Source organism: Haliotis rufescens, unplaced genomic scaffold (genome assembly GCF_023055435.1).
Source record: "Haliotis rufescens isolate VD_foot unplaced genomic scaffold, xgHalRufe1.0.p SCAF_3, whole genome shotgun sequence".
In the NCBI taxonomy this organism is placed as follows: Eukaryota; Metazoa; Mollusca; class Gastropoda; order Lepetellida; family Haliotidae; genus Haliotis; species Haliotis rufescens.
In genome coordinates, this window is record NW_025964001.1 from 30,186,105 (window position 1) to 30,207,713 (window position 21,609).

Sequence of the window (21,609 nt, forward strand, 5' to 3'; positions counted from 1 at the left end):
AGAGAGAGAGAGAAAGACAGAGACAGAGAGAGAGAGAGAGACTGAGGGACTCAGGGGGAGTTACTGTAGAGGCAGTGAAAGCTTTATCCAGAAGAATAGATGCTATTAGAGAAAGATTTAAAACAAAACAAAAACAATTACATAAAACAGACAGAAATACATTTAAAGAAATTTGAAATTTTCATATCGAATCAGCTCTTACCAGGGTGATCTGTTGTTTGCTTGATCAGTTGCATATAGAACTCATTACACAGGTGGTCATTCTCAAGGCACTTCAGCATAAGGTTCTGTATCATTCCAGTGTTGTCATGTGAATCACCTGCACCTGAAAATAATAGAGTACTGGAGTCATGAATTTATGATCTAAAAGAAGTTTCTTATTTGAAATAATGGCTGACACAAATGAAAATAGAACACAGACTATGTAGTTTTGTAGAGCTATTCTCTTTGGGTCTGTTCATATCTATTCCTATTAAAATTCATATGAAAACACATGTCAGGACATTGCCATGTTAGTACAGCATCCAATGTTTAAACCAATTCTTTTGATATCCAGGAGAATTAGACCAAGTTTTCTGCAATTCAGCAGGTTACTGCTGATGGCCTAGAGGAAGAATAACCTAGAGTGGAGGAGATACAGAAGCTCACCTTTGATTAGTAATAAAACATTTGAGGCAAGAGATCGAAAGAAGGAAAAATGCATAGTGTAATATAGGAAAAGCATTAAAAAATTCAATTTATTGTAAGATTTTCAATTTTTCATAATATATTTATGTACATATTACGGTGGCCCATAAGGGACATGGAGTTTGTTTTTCAATATTTTGATGTTTCACTTACTTTTATCGTAACCTTTAGCAAATGAACACAATTTTTTATAAAAATATGTTATAAATCATGTATAAAAACAACTGAAACATGGAAAATGTACTTTCAAGTAGCTATTGAGTCGCTGAAATGTGAAGCGAAAATGTCAAAAACTAAAATGGAAATGTCAAAAACCAAAACGAAAAGGTCAAAAACTAACATGAAAATGTCAAAAACAAAAACGACAATGTCAAAAACAAAAGCGAAAATGCCAAAAACTAAAATGAAACCACAGAAAACTATTTCCACTGGGTGATAATATTCCCACCGCGGTGGAAATAGTTTTCTGTATTTTCATTTTTGTTTCTGACATTTTTGTTTTTGACATTTTCATTTTCGTTTTTGACATTTTCGTTTTTGTTTTTGACATTTTCATTTTAGTTTTTGACATTTTCGTTTCACTTTTCAGCGATTCAATATCTTCTTCACACATGATTTATCACATATTTGTAAAAGGTAATGATAAAAGTAAGTGAAATATCAAAATATGGAAAAACAGACTCCATGTCCCTTATGGGCCACCGTAACATATGAGATTTACATTTCATTCCTCCATTGCAGCCAAATTGAAATTTTAGGGGTGGCCCCATATCTGAAAATATTTTGAATGTCATTGCCTACAACTGTGCCAAGTTTTATCACAAAGTGCACACTTTTTCATGAAACTCCTGCACCAAGGAGAACTAGAAAGTGTTTTTACTCGTAAAAACATATGTCTCCCCCCACTCCCCTAACCCCCATTCATTCGTTTACTTCACGTTAAACCCCATCTCTTCATTCCCACCCTCCATTACTAAATAACAGAGACAAAAAAAGAACACTTAGAAATTTCAAACAACTAATGGGCACCACTTCAGTGCTGGGTTAATGTGTATACAAAGTTTCGCGAAAAAATATTAAACGGTTTCTGAGTTATGGTCAGGAAACAAAGCTTACCCCCATTCAGAGTCTATGTTCAAGTTATCTCCATGGAAACGAGAAAAAATAAAAATGTCAAAAATCTCTAAGTAGCAAAAGGCACCACTTCAGTGCTGGGTTAATGTGTATACAAAGATTCGCGAAAAAAATATTAAACGGTTTCTGAGTTATGGTCAGGAAACAAAGCTTACCCCCATTCAGAGCTTTGTTCAACTTATCTCCATGGAAACGAGAAAAAATAAAAATGTCAAAAATCTCTAAATAGCAAAAGGCACCACTTCAGTGCTGGGTTAATGTGTATACAAAGTTTCGCGAAAAAATATTAAACGGTTTCCAAGTTATGGTCCGGAAACCAAGCTTACCCCCATTCAGAGTCTATGTTCAAGTTATCTCCATGGAAACGAGAAAAAATAAAAATGTCAAAAATCTCTAAATAGCAAAAGGCGCCACTTCAGTGCTGGGTTAATGTGTATACAAAGTTTCGCGAAAAAAATATTAAACGGTTTCTGAGTTATGGTCAGGAAACAAAGCTTACCCCCATTCAGAGCTTTGTTCAACTTATCTCCATGGAAACGAGAAAAAATAAAAATGTCAAAAATCTCTAAATAGCAAAAGGCACCACTTCAGTGCTGGGTTAATGTGTATACAAAGTTTCGCGAAAAAATATAAACAGTTTCTGAGTTATGGTCAGGAAACAAAGCTTACCCCCATTCAGAGCCTATGTTCAACTTATCTCCATGGAAACGAGAAAAAATAAAAATGTCAAAAATCTCTAAATAGCAAAAGGCGCCACTTCAGTGCTGGGTTAATGTGTATACAAAGTTTCGCGAAAAAATATTAAACGGTTTCTGAGTTATGGTCCGGAAACCAAGCTTACCCCCATTCAGAGTCTATGTTCAAGTTATCTCCATGGAAACGAGAAAAATAAAAATGTCAAAAATCTCTAAATAGCAAAAGGCACCACTTCAGTGCTGGGTTAATGTGTATACAAAGTTTCGCGAAAAAATATTAAACGGTTTTCTGAGTTATGGTCCGGAAACCAAGCTCACCCCCATTCAAAGTCTATGTTCAAGTTATCTCCATGGAAACGAGAAAAAATAAAAATGTCAAAAATCTCTAAATAGCAAAAGGCACCACTTCAGTGCTGGGTTAATGTGTATACAAAGTTTCACGAAAAAATATTAAACGGTTTCTGAGTTATGGTCAGGAAACAAAGCTTACCCCCATTCAGAGCCTATGTTCAACTTATCTCCATGGAAACGAGAAAAAATAAAAATGTCAAAAATCTCTAAATAGCAAAAGGCACCACTTCAGTACTGGGTTAATGTGTATACAAAGTTTCGCGAAAAAATATTAAACGGTTTCTGAGTTATGGTCCGGAAACGGTGGGAACGCCGACGGGAACCGTGCCAAAAACAATATGTCTCCCTCCATTCTGGGGGAGACATAATAAATGCTGAACAAAAAGTAAGACCCTAGTGACAGTAAGGCCCCAGTAACTGTAAGACCCCAGTAATAGTAAGGCCCCAGTAACTGTAAGACCCTAGTAACAGGAACACCCTAGTAACTGTAAGGCCCTAGTAAACAGTGAGACCCCAGTAATAGTAAGACCCAAGTAACAGTGAGACCCCAATAACATTGAGACCCCAGCAACTGTGAGACCTTAGTAACAGTGAGACCCCAGCAACAGTGAGACCCCAGTGACAGTGAGACCCCAGTAACAGTGAGACCCCAGTAACTGTAAGACCCCAGTAACAGTAAGACCCTAGTGACAGTAAGGCCCCAGTAACTGTAAGACCCCAGTAACAGTAAGGCCCCAGTAACAGGAACAACCTAGTAACAGTAAGGCCCTAGTAACAGTGAGACCCCAGTAACATCGAGACCCCAGTAACTGTGAGACCTTAGTAATAGTGAGACCCCAGTAACAGTAAGACTCCAGTAACAGTAAGACCTTAGTAACAGTAAGACCCTAGTGACAGTAAGGCCCCAGTAACTGTAAGACCCCAGTAGCAGTAAGACCTCAGTAACAGTAAGACCCCAGTAACAGTAAGGCCCCAGTAACAGTAAGACCCTAGTGACAGTAAGGCCCCAGTAACTGTAAGACCCTAGTAACAGGAACACCCTAGTAACTGTAAGGCCCTAGTAACACTGAGACCCCAGTAATAGTAAGACCCCAGTAACATTGAGACCCCAGTAACTGTGAGACCTTAGTAACAGTGAGACCGCAGTAATAGTGAGACCCCAGTAACAGTTAGACCCAGTAACAGTGAGACCCTAGTAACAGTTAGACCCCAGTAGCAGTGAGACCCCAGTAGCAGTGAGACCCCAGTAACAGTGAGACCCCAGTAATAGTAAGACCCCAGTAATAGTAAGACCCCAGTAGCAGTGAGACCCCAGTAGCAGTGAGATCCTAGTAACAGTGAGACCCCAGTAACAGTGAGACCCCAGTAATAGTAAAACCCTAGTAACAGTGAAACCCTAGTAACAGTAAGACTCTAGTAATAGTAATACCCTAATAACAGTAAGACCCCAGTAACAGAAAGACCCTAGTAACCGTCAAACCCTAGTAACAGTAAGACCCTAGTAACAGTGAGACTGTAGCCAAAGTAAGACCCTAGTAACAGTAAGACCTCAGTAACAGTAAGACCATAGTTACAGTAAGACCTTAGTAACAGTAAGACCCTAGTAACAGTGAGACCCTAGTAAGACCCCAGCAACAGTAAGACCCTAATGATTTGACAAAACATGTCATCACGATAAAAATATACATATCAGCTTCCTGATTCTGGCAATTTCATAGGAGATGTTTAAAGAGCCAAAATTGCATCTGGGGACATGATAAGAGCATTACAATACATTGTAAGCAAAAATACTTAACAGATCAGATTTGATCACTTGCGGAAATTGACAAGTCATCATTGGTTGGAACAAGCATGTAAAGTTCTGGCTTCATTGGTACACTGGTTTCTGAGGAGGTGATGCTTACAACAGATGACTCATGATTTAATGTATTTTCCAATATGGCCACTGGCAGCCATATTTGATTTCCGAACATGCATTGAACAAAGATGGTACCAAGATTCCAGTTTTGATGCCTTGGGCCCTCTTTAAGTAACAAACAACCACACAAAATTTCAGCTGAATTCATCAAGCCATTTTAGAGGAGATTTAAAAATCTTTATAAACGATGAGGCTGATGGACGATATAAGCTCATGTGGCTTTTCAGGACAGATGAGCTGATAAAACATTACGATATCAACAAATTGACAAATAAACATGGACATACTTGAATCTTCAATTCCTGCATAGACTAAAATGGAGTTGAACATTTTGACTGCCACTTCCTCCACTGAAGGGTCATGGATCACTGAGAGGGCTTGACGGAGTGGACTTTTGGTGTATGACCAGTAGTTAACATTAAACTGGCCACTCTCGGATGAAGACGTTGCATATGTGCGGAGTCTTTCAAGTTTTGTCTTTGTCAATCTGAAAGACACAGACAAACTTTAAGCACAATGTCATATGCGGTCATTTGAAAATTGTTAGTTCTCAGAACAGTTTCATATTGTAACAATCATATTTCTATTGTAATTCTTTTTTTACATAAAATACTTATATCTGTATAGGTAATTGTATTATTGATAGTATATCATACATACTCGAACCTCGTTGTGTCAAATTCATGGGGACCTAGAAAAGTAATAGAGTTATCCCGGATTCGAGGTAACCAACAAAGTGAATTTCCCAAAACCAAACATCATGTTATGAGCTATTATTATGTTATCTTGTTGTATTTTTTTTAATACTACATTTCATCATCAATAACCATATCATAACAAATGATGAAATACATGTATGATAACATACCTTCGAAGGGTGTTTCTTAAGAAATTGGAGCTACTGTCTTGCAGTGGACGCTGAAGCAAGCGTGATTCAGAAAGAGCTCTACGACATCTAACTATTTCCTCGTAGACTTTTAACTTCTCTTCGTCAGTCATCTTTATCTGAAATAGAGAGGAAAATACAACATATCATTTTGATTTATCACAAGTCCCATTATATGTTCCACAATCATCACATGCTGTATGACCCCCTCACACTGCTACACCTGCACACGTATTTCGTACATAACAGTTCCACAAATTCATAATGGCCAACAAAACAGAGACAAATTTATTGTGATCAACATTGGGTGACAACTATATACATATACTTTCTTTTTGAGGGACATAAACTACTTCAAATTTTGATATGCATACCATACATAAGTTATGATTTGAAAAGCTTACTTGGTAAAAAGTATTTGCAAGTTTTATTTGCGGTTGTCAATATGCTATTTGCCTGGGGGTTTGACAGCAACAACATAGCTAGTAGCATAGCACTCTGTCGAATGGGTTTGACAATAGCACTAAAAGCTTTAAGAAATTTTCAGATCGAAGTGCAGCCCCAAGAATGACATGTTAAAAGTTTCATAGATCATTAGTAACTGTTTCTGATACATATACTTGATATTACAAAACCAAATGCAGTGGTGGCATCAAATTCTGAAAAAGATCTCAAAGCATCCCCATTTACTTAAACAAACTATCAGTAGTAAAAAACACATCTGACCTTTTTCATGCTCTCAAAGTCCATTCGTATCCATGATGCATGAGAAGGTGAGTAGCTTGCAATCAATAGGCCAACATCTTCTTTGTAGCTTGTCTCAAACATATATGTCTGTTGTGGACTTTGTGTGTGGATCTGGTTCCTCAATTCCAAGGTAATGTAATTGTCATTGGGATCCATGGATACAGATTCAATATCCGAGAAGAAAAAGTCATTTATAACAGATTTGTCTTTTGCTCTCACAAATTTGATGCCATCCATGTTCACAGCCAATAGAGCATCACTGGTATGAGACCACAGTCCTCTATGCACAATTGGAAATAATGTACATCCATACAAGGGAAACTGTTTCACACATGTCAGATACCATACTTTTGCTGCAAGCTCAGTCTTTCCACTTCCAAAATGCTGCAATGAAAAATGTTCTATGTTTGAATAATTTGAAAAATGGCAAAAAAAAAACTGTAATGTTCTTTGTCATGTACCTTAATTGAAAACACAGCCATGACCTCTGTAGCTCACCTATGCCTTATTATGAGGCTGACTTTAATATTATCCAGGAAGGTGTGATCTGTTTGGACACTAACAGACCAACTACATTATAAATGTACTGTACTCCAAATGTACAATACTACAGTACCCTTTAAACACTGTCCAAATGTACAACTACATATGAGAGTGCCAAAAACATGGTCATAACATAGAAATTCAGTACTTGTACATTCTGATATATTGAGGTGACAGAAGAATGCATTTCTCTTTCTAATAAACATCACATATCAGAAAAAGGCACTGCATTTTCCCCAAATCATAAGTTGATGTTGTGAGATGCTGCTGCCCAAAATCACACAATAGTTAACATTGTTAATATACTCTGCAAAACAAGAAATGCAAAAGTGATTTTAAACATCATATAAATAATCAACAGATGTTTATGATTGTTAAAAATTGCCACACATCATTGTAATTATCCCAGGTTCCATATAGTACACATGGAACAGTAGATTTTCAAGGTGAAGGTCATCTGTTCTCAATATCCTGTATGGCAACCTCCAGAGTCCCGAATTGTGGCCAGAGTGTTCACCCACTCTGCCTGCAGTGTTGTGCCAAGTGTCAGAGGTTCTGTGGTTGATGCTGACATGCTTGCAGTCTCAGTGCATCCCATAAATATTCGATTTGGCTTTAATCTCAAGACCTGAAGGGCCAAAGCAGGACCTGGATGTTGTGAGTCCTGAAAAAGTCTGTTGCCACTCTTACGCATCGTGAGGTCAGGCGTTGTCTTGTTGAAAAATGACGTTGCTTGTTGCAAAATGGGAAGGATGTGTGGCCGATGAATCTAATCCGTGTAACGTTGTGCCGCTAAAATCTCCAGAAATGGCAACTAGTCTGTTACCCCTACCAGTGTAGGGGATGGCTGCCCACATCATCACACTACCACCACCAAATATGTCCACCTCCTGTATGCTGTTTTGTGCATAACGTTCCCTGCGAAGCCTTTAAACACGTCTACCATCTGCACGGCGAAGTATAAAATGTGACGCGTCATAAAACCAAACTGGTCTCCATCGCAGTTGTGGCTATACTCTGTGACCTTGACACTAGGGTTGAAACTATACAGCAAGGTCATGATACGATTTGCATCACAATACACATATTTATGTCAAATCACGTGAGAATTTCCTGACTATAAATATTTCAGAGCTTGTCCCAAAGGAAAAGCTAGCTGAAGACATGTTCATAGCAACTCTTCTTAGTAGTGAACTAGTTAACTTTGACCAAAATGCTGGGGTGGGGATCATTAAACAAATAGAAAGTAATTTATTTCAGCAAGTGTATCATCTTGTGTCGATACAGAAACGTATTGTGTATCGTATCATACACCGATGTGTCATTTCACCCCTACTTGACACCATTGATGCCACAGATGACATTGCAGGTCTGTCAAAATGACACCTTGACTTGGTCATAATGTGCGAACACCTTCAGTGTGTAAACAGTTCCTCACTGTCTGGGCCGACATCCTACTCAATCATGGTATTGGCATAGTTGTAGTGGAGGTCGTGGTGGTTCTTTCATGTAAGTGACATAGCCGTATGAATCTGTCATGTGCTATAGTAGTGAGATACATGGTCGCCCAGATCTGGGAAGGTCACGTGTTGTCCCATGTGTCTGGTAACAGTTTCATAGATGAGTCTCCTGGATGCAGTCGGCTGATGGTGTTGTTGCATTGGGCTTCCCTCAGTCGTGGCATGTTTTTGCTGTTCACTTGCTCTTAGATTGTGATTGCATGCCAACGAAAACCCAAGGTTTTTATAGCCCAACAAGTGATGCTGGAATGTGCTTGTCAGTTGGTGTGTTTCAGCGCCCATTCCATGCAGAAATGACCAATTCATTTTTGGTATTAGTTTTGTGTGGATGTTCTGCAACACTGTCAGATATTTACGACTTTACTATTTTTTGTTTCTTTTTAGCAAATAATTTTTTTATTCAAAGAATACTACCAATTCATTTTTGGTATTAGTTTTGTTTTGATGTTCGGCAACACTGTCAGATATTTATGATTTTACTACTTTTGCGTTTCTTTTTAGCAAATCATTTTTTATTCAAAGAATACTACCTTTTCTTATCAGTACCTAAAATCCTGCATTTGATCTCTCTTCACTGTCAACAATCCATAATTAGTTGCAATACTAATAGTATCTCCCTTCTCATGGCTCTCATGAATGCACAAGGCAGGAAAAGCTCACTTGGAGTATTCTTGGAATTATTAACAATGATAACTATTGCTTCATATTTCTAAAACCTTGATTACATCAGTGTCACAATATACCCTGAGGATCGGTGGATTCTGACATAACACCCTGTACAGTTAACAGTTAACTGAATTTAAAAGAAATTTACCCAAAACTGATTCCCATCCAATTTTGGTGGTTTTTTTCATTCTAAATCTAGTAATCCGGGGGTACCTAATCCTACATATCATCCCTAAACCACCTCAAAATTCCAATTTGGGGAAAACATCAAGGACCTGCAAATATGGGGCAAACTTCGATGAAATTATTGTTATATTTACATCAAATCAAACCTCAGCAACCTTGGCACCACAAAGACATGCAAGTCAGCGAGCCTGACCACCTGATCTTGTTAGTTGTCTTTTGTGGCAAGCATGGGTTACTGAAGACCTATTCTAACCCAAGAATGTCGAGTTCCTGTAGAGTTGCCGGAAGGACAGGGCATTGTGAGAGTGCTGGCCATTCCATGCAGAGAGTAGTCTCCTGCTCTAAGTGGGCATCAACAACCCTGGCACAAGGAGATCATATGAATGAGGAAGAGAGAGAAGTCCGGTCTGATTGTGCCAGCATATTGTCTCATGTACACATCCAGAATGTCATCCCTGTAGCATACAACTGTCATCATGCCATGCTACATGGAGATCAGTTCTTCCAATGCTACTGATCCCACACCAAATCATGATTGAGCCCCCTCCAGAGTGGTTAATATGTTCCGCTATGTGGAATCCTGAAATCTTTGTCTATGCCACACTCGGGCATGTCTTGTCGTAAGAGGAAACTAATGGTATCGGGTGGTCAGGCTTGGTTAATGCATGTCATCGAATCCCAATTGCATAGATCCATTCTCATGTCACTCACTGGATTGTCTGGGCCATACTTGATTATTTACAGAGCACCGTTATATAGCGGGAATATTGCTGAGTGTGGTGTTAAACAACAACAAAAATCATATGAAATACCAACCAAAAGTGTGTATGTATTTGGGATAGGGGTTGGTGGTGGTTAGTTCGGTGAGAGGGAGAGGAAGCCTCCACCATAATATTTTCCATATTCTCACTTGTATACATGTCATAAAAGCATGTTGTGTTTAATTACAGAAACACCTAATTTACAGGGTGTTTTCAAAACCTGCTCTCGCTTGCATAATGTTCAAATTCAATCTGCCACAGCAACCATGAATAAACATGTAAAGTTAGATTTCTGATGATATTTTCTAGTGGTCTGTACGTTGTGCCATTACGGAGTTCTCAGTTTGCATTCCACAGACTATAACTTCTAGTTTCTTTTAATGCTCAAGTGTGGTTTGTATCCTTGCATTCATTACATGTTGTGCATGTATGTAGCTACCGAGAGATTGTCATGTAATGGTTTGACAAGGTGGGACAGTTGGTTTGGGGCAACAGTGGAGAGAGGGAGAGATGGCGGAGGGCTGAGCCGATTGTGTCTCTAGGTGTATGTTATCTTAAGTTGGGTCCACTGATTGCACCGACTGCAGACTTTTTCAAGTCGAATGAAGATACAGGTGGTTCATCCTGGTGTTATTTCTACAAACAGTTATGTAGGTGTGTACGACAGATGAACTGGTGCCTTGATATACAACAAGAACAAATCTTGTTTATTGCTCCATGATTCGGATGTGTATCATCATCTTATGGTTCATTCTTTTACATGTATGTTTGGAGGCAAGAACAAAGGCACCGCCCATCCTTATCAGACTGAGATGCAATGAAGTTTTACAACTCAATAACAGAACTAGTTTACTTTCCACGATGTGAAATCCAACTCACTATCTGAACATGACAGACTACATTTGCATCGATATGGAATAATGTGGCCACTGTAACTTCTCAGCTTGACTGTTGACTTTAGTTGTTCATAGCTTTCTATACTTCAAAATTTGCCAACTGGAATGATGTTTGCCTATGACCCTGTGTCAGCACTGAATCTGGTATCTGTTCCTTGTAGTGGTTAAGTTGAATAAATATCATTTTCCTTGGTCAATGTATCTTGTATTCATCCTATGAATAGAGTTTCCTGACCATGCTCTGTGTCTTCACTGTGTGTAGACATATACTGATCCTAAATATACAGAATCCGAGTCTTCCTGTAATGTCCTTCTAGATCATGAATGCTAAATTTGCTTCTACAACACTGTTGAAAATTATACAACTTTTTACATTTGTGGCATACTCTTCTACCATGAACCTTGGCACAGTTTCTACATCTAAATGTGAACTTGGCTGAAATTGTGGGATTCTGATAGTAAGGCTTATTTCTTATGCCATAAATACTAGTTTCCTTGTCAAAAAGTGATTTGTTTTGTAGATTCTTCTGCTTTACAAATGCTTATGGCCTTCTGAAGTGACAAGTCTTCTGTCCTTAACAGTCTTTCTTTCACACTCTTTTACATAGTTTGTCCCATAAACTATTCTATCTCTAATGTGTTTAATCTTGTACTGTCCCAAACATGCATCCTTTCGATTCGGTTCTCAACTGTTACATATTCATCAATAGTTTAATGATTTCCCTGAAATCTTGTATTGAATTTCTGTTTTGGTATTGTGACATTCTGTTTTGGGGTACAATAATCATGGATTTCTGAAATAATACTTCCATCTTGTTTATCTCACACTGCTCCAATGTGAAAGTGTTTAACATGTCTCTTCCATCTTGCCCAATGATATACGGAAATGCATCACATTGGTCATTCTGTTTTGCTTTTGACATTCCTTAACTAAGAAAAAGTTCCATGGCTCATTCTCATCTTCTCCAATTTTCTGCTATACTGTTGTTATGGAAGTCTAATTCCAGTGGTGGCTTTAAATGTTCCATATTTACTGTAATTTAATACTGTAAAATTCCGACCATATTTATGAGGGTGTAAAAACTCTGGTGAACATGATGGTAGCGACCATGTTTTCATGAGCTTACAAGCTTCCTGTTGAAAATCTTAAAGTTTTGAGGCTGGTTGGCGGAGTTCGTCAGAGCAATTTGAGTTGTTTACTCACTTCATAGTAAACTTAATGATAGATATGCCACCCCTTCTAACACCATGTTGTGTTTGCACAATTGTCCGTTGGACAATAGGCAGAAAGAACGGACACAGTGCGACCAGCCATCACGACTTTACTGAACAAACTGTTGTTACAGGGAAAGGCCAGTGTGCATGTCTCCTGGCTCATGATACTTCTTCTACAGCTAGTTACAATCACTATAACTGTCTTCCTGGCTGCTTCCACCCTCCGTAACTTCTTCCAGGATTCAGCAACCTGAAAACAAATCAACCTGTGGGAGAGAAACGCTCTTTGTGCATCTCGACTCCTGTGTACATCTTGTAGATGGGCACTTCCAACAGGAAGAGTGTGCGTCTCTGGTGATATTCCAAGTGCCTATAGTACTTGGGAAGGGAGTGAGTGAGTGAGTGAGTGAGTTGGTTGGTTTTAATGCCGCTTTTAACAGTATTCAAGTTATATCACAGCAAGGAGGAAAGCCCGAAGTGATGCAGGTCTCGAACGTCTACCACTTCAGTGAAACCCATGAGTATGGGTATGGTGCTGACAAACCTAGAAACACAAATAGGGCGAACTGGGATTCGAACCCACAATCATAGGTTTCTGGCGTGCCCGCGGCACGCAACTCTGCACAGCAAATCGCTGCGCCTTAGAAGACTGGGCCACCCATGCCCCGTCTTGGGATGGGAGATACTATCAGTGTATAAACTAGTAACGGATAGTTGACGGTGAAGAAGACTTCTGAATATAGTTTTATGACAGTCGAAACACAAGATCTTTGGCAATAACATAATTAACATTTTTTGTATTTGTAGGAATTCTGTGAAGTTTCAGTTTTATTGGTGAAGTAGTTTCTGAAGAAATTGAAAATTTTACAATAAATTGTATATTTATATACTTATCCCATCTCATGCATTTCCTCCTTCTTCGATCCTGGTGTGGAAACAATCCTAAAACAAGTTTCCAGCTTAAAAAAAACCCCACTTCACCCAAACACACGTCAGTGTCACCATAGCCACCACCATAAACAGTGGGTCATACTCTACCTCTAGACCACGGAGGTGGTCTTCAGTGAAGGCGATAGTACCCTCCTAGAAACATGTAGATTAAGTGTCTGTACTGATGCAAAACACGTTTACTTAAGAGCTCAGGGTTTTACCTTGACTTACAAAAGTGGAGGTCCAGGGCAGCAGCCATATCAAAAATATGATTGAACCTTTTTTATCACATTTAGGTGTCATCATTAAAGGGGAACAAACATGTTTTCTGGCCAGTGGTTCCTGTGACGAAGTTTATAACAATGTTTACAGATGACAGACAAACAGACCATGATATAAGCTCACTTGACTTTCAGTCAGGTTTGCAAAAATTACATGATTGTCACAAACCGCCTAATATTTCACAACTTTCCCACTTGGATTAGCAATTGTATTGGAAAATTGTATTTGTCCACCCATATTTCTTTCATGTGTGTATCTCCAATCTCTGCCAAGAAGAGTGGGCAGACAAAATATTAAATAAAAAATATATACTTTGTTTCACTAATTGTCTATCTTATTTTCTTACATTTTGAAGTTTAAAATTTGGTACCAGTCCTTAAATTAACTTATGACAAAGGTTGAGTCGCTTTGCTTCGGAAATGAGTAGCTGAAGAAAGATCAAGCTGACCTGGTTCTTTAATGTGTCTGCAATTGTAGCGGTATTTTTCCATTACATGGGAGCATAATTTTCCACAGCAGTGGGGAATATTAAGACACAAAACCTTTTTATTAATTCACTTTGGAATGACTCAACTCAAAGTGGGCATCAGATTAGAAACTCAGAACAAAATATGGACAGCTTTATTCAATATATGATTAATTATTTACACCTGCCTTTTCAATAGTGAGATCAGAGGACATATTTTGTTTGTTATTTAATGCCAGCAATAAAAATGGCAGCCTGTTAATAATCCACACAAACCAGGGATTGATATTATTAGAAATAAACCACGCAGTCAGGATGCAATCAACCATGTCACTGAGTCACTCCATTTAGTAACCTCTTATGACAGGTATAGGTAACTGGAGTGAGTGAGTATGGTTTTACACCGCTTTTAGCAATATTCCAGCAATATCACAGTGGGGGACACCAGAAATGGACTTCACACATCACACATTGTATCCATGTCGGGAATCGAACCCGGGTCTCTGGCGTGATGAGTGAATGCTTTAACCACTAGGCTACCCAACCGCCCCTATAGGTAACTAGAGGCAGATCTATTTGAGCCAACTACATGCAGACATAGACAAGGACATATTACCCAAATGACTAGTAGCAGTAAATGTGACAGAATGATTAGACACTGGTCAGATATCCGCCAAAGATTTGTTACATATCTGGTATGCAGATGCAATGTGTTTGTCCTGTGGATTTGCTAACTTGAACTCTTACGTATTGATTGGAAATATTAGGTATTAATCAGAGCTGGAACATATTGCAAAGAAGTGTTTATTCAGAAGAGAACATTCTTTGCCTTATTACAGACAATATGATGACATGTTCAGAAGGGCTATGCACTGTTGAGCTAATACTTTGCTTGACCGTAGAAGAAACTATTAATTCATACCTTGTGAGCTCTGGAAACTTCCATTGACCAGTTCCGACCAGAAGAAGCAAGTATCCGACCAGTTAGATACTGCTCAGCTTCACTGTATCTGCAACAACAACCTAACATTAATTCTTCGTTACAATCAACAATTGCTAGAGAGTACCAGCACACTGTTTGTATCCCTTGGTACAACAGTCCCACATCTCTGTGTGTGTTGTTGTTGTTGTTGTTTAAACGTCCACTCAGCAGTATTCCAGCTATATGACAGCGGTCTGTAAATAATCAAGTCTAGACCAGATAATCCAGTGATTGCCATCTTGAGCATCGATATACGCAATTGGAATATGATAACATGCATTAACCAAGTCAGCGAGCCTGAACACTCGATCCTGCTAAGCAACTTACGACAAAAATAGTAGCCTATTACGGCAAGAATGGGTTCCTGAAGACCGGATCTTCACGGGTCAACTTGCAGGATTTGGGCATTACATTGGTTTCATTACACCAAATAACCTTAAAATCATGTAAGTGTTTATTATGGGCTATGGAGTTCAACCAACACAAGGAATAGCTCAAACATATCTTATTTCAAAATGTAAATTTAAATGTGATTGATAAACAAGCCAAGAGATCCAAGTTTCTTTCCCTAACTAAATGAATTACAAAACATAATTTCAAGTGTGACAAGTAAATAGTGAGTAAGTTGGTTTTAAAGCCTCTTTGAACAATACTCCAGTTATATCATGGTGTGATAAAGATAAAGAAGAAAGCCCAAAATGATACCAGTCTAAGACGTTTACCACTTTTGTGAAACCAATGGTGCTGACAAACCTAGAAACATAATCGGGGCATATCAGGATTAAAACCCATGATAATAGTTTCTGGTGTGCCAAAGGGACACAACTCAGCGCAGCGAACTGCAGGGCCTTAAGTGACTGGGCCACCCGTACTCCTGACAAGTTGAAAAACAAAATAGGAGTACCTTGAAAACATGTATTAGTTGTTAAATGGAATTATAAGTATATAACAAGATATTCAAGGTGTGGCTAAGATTTCATTTGGCCAAGGAGTAACATCCCTTGAAACATCAAGTGTACACAAGTATTTCCATTCAATAACAATGTTAAAGCAAGGGCCGGTCAGTCTAGCTTTCGGTGGCAACAAGAACAGGGGCGTGTTTCACAAAGCAATTGTGGAAATACAATCATCACAAGCCTATGTTAAAGTAATTACAATAGTCACTATTATCACTAAAAATTGGGCCCTGGATTTGATGGAGTTTGTTGCTCATTATTTTTAAACATCATGCCTTGAACCAACTGGTGTTGGCCTAAAAACATGAAGAAATAGGAAATATCTGAAGTACTCAGGTTGAGAAGGTACACAGCCCTGTACAAGGAGAAGTTTGTGGAAATTCTGAAGGACTGGTTTGAAAGGATGCAGAACCCAGGGACATGAGGAACAGGTACTGAAGATTGTTCAAGGAACCCATCTTGGGATTGTGAGTATTACAGATTCTCAGGGATAAATATTTTGTGCGGTGGACGACAATGAATGAAGATGTCTTGTGAACATGTGTCACCAGTTGGACCAGAACCAGGTATTTCATCAGAATTACCCAGTGGACTATGGCAGGAATTAGTATTTCATTTCTCATTCCCATCAGGACCATTTGCTGGTTTTTCAGTAGCCTTTTATTCTAGTTGGCATGTAGTTATGTTGCTCTAGATGACAATTACCCAGTGTGTAATCAAGGTTTGTTTACAAGATACAAGGGGTAGCTGAAACATTCTGAGCCTATGATCGATTATACTGGTGGAGTTGGTTTCTATTCTTGTTCAGTGTAATCCCCTCCAAGGTCCAGAACTTTCTGGCAATGATGCTGGAGACCCTTGATTCCACAGGTGTAGAAGGCTTTTTCCCTGTGTAGACCACAGAGAAATTACATCATCAATTGCATAGTACTTGCCAATGGTTCTTTCTTCATGTTTGGAAAGAGGTGGAAATCTGATGATGCCAAATTTAGTGAATACGGAGGATGCTCAATAGGTTTCTGAAGCCAAAACATCAAGCCCAGTTCTTTCTTTCTTCAGAATGTTCTCAACTCTCTCAGGAGAGATGCCTGCTGTATTGGCTATGTATGTTTGAAAACAATATGCTGCCTGGTTGTGTATTAAGCATGCAAAGTATTGTAGTTAGTTCTGTAAACTGTTAAGGGTGTTCCATACATTCTTCGTAGCTTGCTTCATAGCTTTTCTGACCGCTTTTGCGCTTTTGGGGTCTAGTAGCAGAGCATCTCCCCAGAGAGGAAGATCGAGGGTTCGATCCCCGGCCACATCATACCAAACGATATTAAAAGATGGTACTTGCTGTTACCCTGTCTAGAGCTCACCATTAGGGGTTGAAATAAGGACTGGTCGGCTTGGAGTGTTAGCACTATAAAATTGGCTTTAGCAGCCACACACACACACACGCAGACGCGCACACGCACGCAGACGCACGCATGCACGCATGCACACGCACAGCTATGTAAATGCAATAATCTTGGATGTGACGTTAAACCCCATTTCACCTCACCTCACAGGTTTTCAGACACCCCTTATACCTCTATCCATCTCAGAAGTCGGGAGTTACTATTAAGAATATTTGGAGCCATGGCTATCATCCAACATCCACCATCTAAATGAAGGATGTGTCATTGACAGAACCTTTTCGATCATTAGAAGCGTGGAGGTGAATCGATCATCTGGAGGGCAGAGATATCCTGTGATCAAGTGGGAGCGAGCTCCGATGTAGATGATGTCCTGGTTAAATGTTAGTTTTTATTTGGAAGGATGAATGATGTGTCAAGAGAAGAGTCCAGACACACTTGTAGTTGAGATCTGTCCTGATTGGCTGCAAGGATGTCGTCGTCCAAATATCCATGGAGACAAACCACATGTAGATGGGCGAAACTGATGACTGGGGGCGTAATCCTGGTGAATAACCATGGGGCGATTGAGATCCTGAAATCAAGTACCTGGAACTCAGATCGGTGGCCATATCGGAGATATTTCTGGGACTGGGGATGAATCGGCACCTGCAGATACCCACCCAGAAAGGTCAATGCTGAAGAGCCAATCTCTTTGATGTAGTGTCAAATGTAATTTGAAGACAGATTCCATCTGGAATTTTTTTTAGGAGGTATCAAGAAGTGCTTGTACAGGACCTTGAGATCTATGATCACTCATCTTGGTAGAGTTCTTCTTGAGAACCAAGAACACAAGGGAGTAATAGCCATACTGGTGTCTGTGTCTAGGAATTTCCTTATGGCCTGCTCGTCTAATGAGGCTTTGATGGCTAGGTTGATGTCTTGAAGTGTAGCTTGTAACCGTGAGAGATGACGTCTATAATCTAGCGGTCGGACTAAATGAGTCTTGATATCTGTGAAAGGACTTTAAGGCCAGAAGGCACTGTGAATGTTACACTTTTCATAGCCAGCCAGGAAATACTAGAGATTCTGCTAAGCGGGTTGCTGAACAGTTCCTGTTATGATTCATGTGTTTTACGCCAGTATAACTTGTAATGTCGTGATGAAGGAGATGTAAATCGATGTATTGTATTATGGGCCTCATATCACGATACAATACTGTGTCGCCATATCGTTACACCACTATGACATCACCATCCTTCTGGCATGAGATGAAACAGCCTTAGATGGTACTTGCGACAGGAGTTGACGTTGCATCCAAAGTAGTTGGAATGAAGTACAGATTTGCATAGACAGAAATTCCTCTTGCATACTTACCATACCATGAAGTAAGCTGTGGATCAATCCGACTTTGTCTAGATGAAGTGACCTACTTATTGGCGTGGCTCTCATACAGATGACATGTCCGAAAGCTATGAATTCACAATGCCCTTCAGAAAGTGGGCAAATATAAAAAATGTTATATTTGGTAAAACACTTTCTTAATAAAGAACAGATTCTAGAACTTTCTGGTGTTTGAGTCCCATCCAGGATTCGAACCCACACTGCCAAAGTGAGGCACCTAATTGCCTCGCATCAATGCACTGAACCGACGAAATGTTCATTGACACATATGGTAAGTGTGGTTAAATGAGTTCCAATTGAGAACGGTTGGGTAATTGGTACCACAATGCATTTTTGTATGGTTTACCGTATATGACCGCGTATAAGTGGAATTTTGAGGACCAGAAAAAAGATTCTGTAGAAAGGGGTCGGCTTATCCACGGGATACATTTTCATGATAGTATTTTTCAGATCGTGATCTGTCAGAAACATCGCCTGAATGACGGTCCGATAGATAACAACTTCCCGAAAGTTTGGAAGTTGCCACGACTAGAGCCATTATTGTTATAAATTATCAATAAAGTTATTATTATACACCAATGTTGTCATTATTAAAAAAAATGTTATGCATGTTACTACTTCCGATAATAAGTTTTCAATTGAATGTTCAAAGTTTATCGTTCTTCGTAAACTCCACAATCTTTACATGTAACAATATATGTAATTCACAGCTATAATATATAATCCCCAGATAAAATCGCCAATAGCTATTACGTACGTTTTGCAAAGTTCATAAATTGAAAGTGAACAAGTGTCTACCTTTATTGAAAGCGGCAAATAAACAACTGTATCGGCGAGTTATTCCGTTCGCAATTTGCATGTGATCATCTGTTTCCTGTGACGTCACAAACGGTGACCACTGTGATTGCTTCCTGTTGTTTAAAGCAACACGGTACACAAGGAAATGAGCATTGATAATAACGGGCCGATTGGTATTGTCATGTTGTTTACACAAACATTTTCAAGTTGTGGGTGCTTAGCGATCGTGTTGGGAGTAGGGGCTTAATTCCTTTGTTTTCGAGAGATTAGTTTAATTAACTGGAAAAGCCTGTGAGTAAGTGATGGTCATTCAATGTGTTCCTAGTATGATAGTTTATTTAATTCAATTGGATTAACATACAATAGTGGTGTAAAGGGGGTTATAAAAGTTGGTATATTTTTACTGACTGACATTTTCATCATGAGTTTTAAACGAAAACGCCATGCTTACGATGCTGAATTCAAACTGCGAGTCTTCGCTCCAGCTGATATATTTTCTCACGGGTTCATAATTCTATATACACCGATTCACAAAATGGCGCTTGGTTGTTGATGGGAACATATAACGATCATTATGAGATTTAAAAAACCCACGAGAAACGGCTTCCCACATTATGAAAGTGGATGACTGGTTTGTTAAATCTTTATTAGAAATAATAATGACTTTTTCAATATAATTACAACGTTTTTCATCTTATATTTCTGCGAGTACCGGCACATGTCTTTCAGTCCGACTTCGCACTGTTTTTTGTCTTTCAATTCCTGATTCGGCTTATCTGCGGGTCATATCATTTTCTTTCGTATTTCAATGGTCAAATTAACACCTCGGCTTATCTACGGGGTCGGCTTATCCGCGGTCATATACGGTAATTGGGTGGAAATGCAATTTTCAACAGGGTACAAAATACCCCAGAAAGTATACATGCTATATTACAAAATCAACAGTATTCTTATCAGAAATATTTGTTGTCACCAGTAATGTATATTTTTAGGTAGCCATTGCAAGTGGCGAACAATAGCCAATAATAGAATTTAAGTCACATAGGCAACTGAAATTTTTACTTCTAAGAGGGTTGGATAACAATTTTGAGACCACATTCTTTAGATTTCATGCTATGTTTATGAGTGAGTGAGTGAGTGAGTGAGTGAGTGAGTGAGTGAGTGAGTGAGTGAGTGAGTGAGTGAGTGAGTGAGTGAGTGAGTTTGGTTTAACGCCGCTTTTAACAGTATTCCAGTTATATCGCGGCGTGTCAGCTTAATGCGGGAGGAAAGCCCAAACTGATGCAGGTCTCAGACGTTTACCACTTCGGTGAAACCCACGAGCACAGGTATTGTGCTAACAAACCTAGAAACATAATCGGGGCGAACCGAGATTCGAACCCACAATCATAGGTTTCTGGCGTGCCCAAGAGACGCAAAGTGAATCACGGCGCTTTAGACGACTGGGCCACCCGTGGCCCCCCCCCCCCCCCCACACCATTGTTTATGAAGGGAGAGATACATGTTAGTTTTACAGTACTGTGTGGTTCAGCAAGTCATGAGAAGACTTTACAGAAAAAGCCAACTATGAACATACAAGCAGGCTATGACAGGTCACCTGATCTACAGACAGATGAGCAGCTCAAGGCCGTGACATGAACTCACTTGACTTTCAGCCAGGTGAATCAGAAAATAAAGAATGAGCACATGAATTAGAATATATCTGGACAATAAATTCTGTCGATGAGAAACCCAAACAATTACCTAAATGGTTTGTCCTCCTCAAACTCTCCCCAAATCACTTGTGCCTGCAAACCTGCCAACTGCAAGGCAACTTTCTCCGACACAGAGAATTCATCCAACTGAAAAACATCCAACAACAAAAATCAGTTCATTTTACACCTCAGTTTTAACACAGACAACAAGGGAGTACATATACCCATATCTTAGTGACATGTGACCAAAGGCTGAGATCGTCTTCACAAGACAATTACACATGATAATCTTAATCTCTGCATATAAATTAATGCCTAGCATTACAGGCAATACGACTGAAATTGTAAATAATCATGTCTAGTTTTGTTTTATTGCACATTTCTCCAGTTTGTTCACCAAGGATAAATGGCATTTCAGTAACAAGTTTAGTGAAAATGTTAAACAGTTTTCAAATGAAGTTACATGTTGGTAACTTTGTACATGTCATTCTCCTTGAAGCATCGGTCAAAAAATCA

The 21,609-nt window shown here is 39.1% G+C and overlaps 1 protein-coding gene across 1 annotated transcript in view; it reads right to left on the reverse strand.

The window, feature by feature from the left end:
• LOC124145672 (unconventional myosin-VIIa-like) overlaps positions 1-21,609 on the reverse strand; it is a 103,232-nt gene that overhangs the window by 12,422 nt on the left and 69,201 nt on the right. The window contains exons 26-31 of the mRNA XM_046515543.2: positions 21,143-21,240; positions 14,806-14,893; positions 6,398-6,802; positions 5,654-5,790; positions 5,073-5,272; positions 203-325 (exon numbers count right to left, since the gene is read on the reverse strand). Of these exons, the coding sequence (XP_046371499.2) occupies positions 203-325; positions 5,073-5,272; positions 5,654-5,790; positions 6,398-6,802; positions 14,806-14,893; positions 21,143-21,240 (1,051 nt within the window). The remainder of the gene's footprint in view (positions 1-202; positions 326-5,072; positions 5,273-5,653; positions 5,791-6,397; positions 6,803-14,805; positions 14,894-21,142; positions 21,241-21,609) is intronic.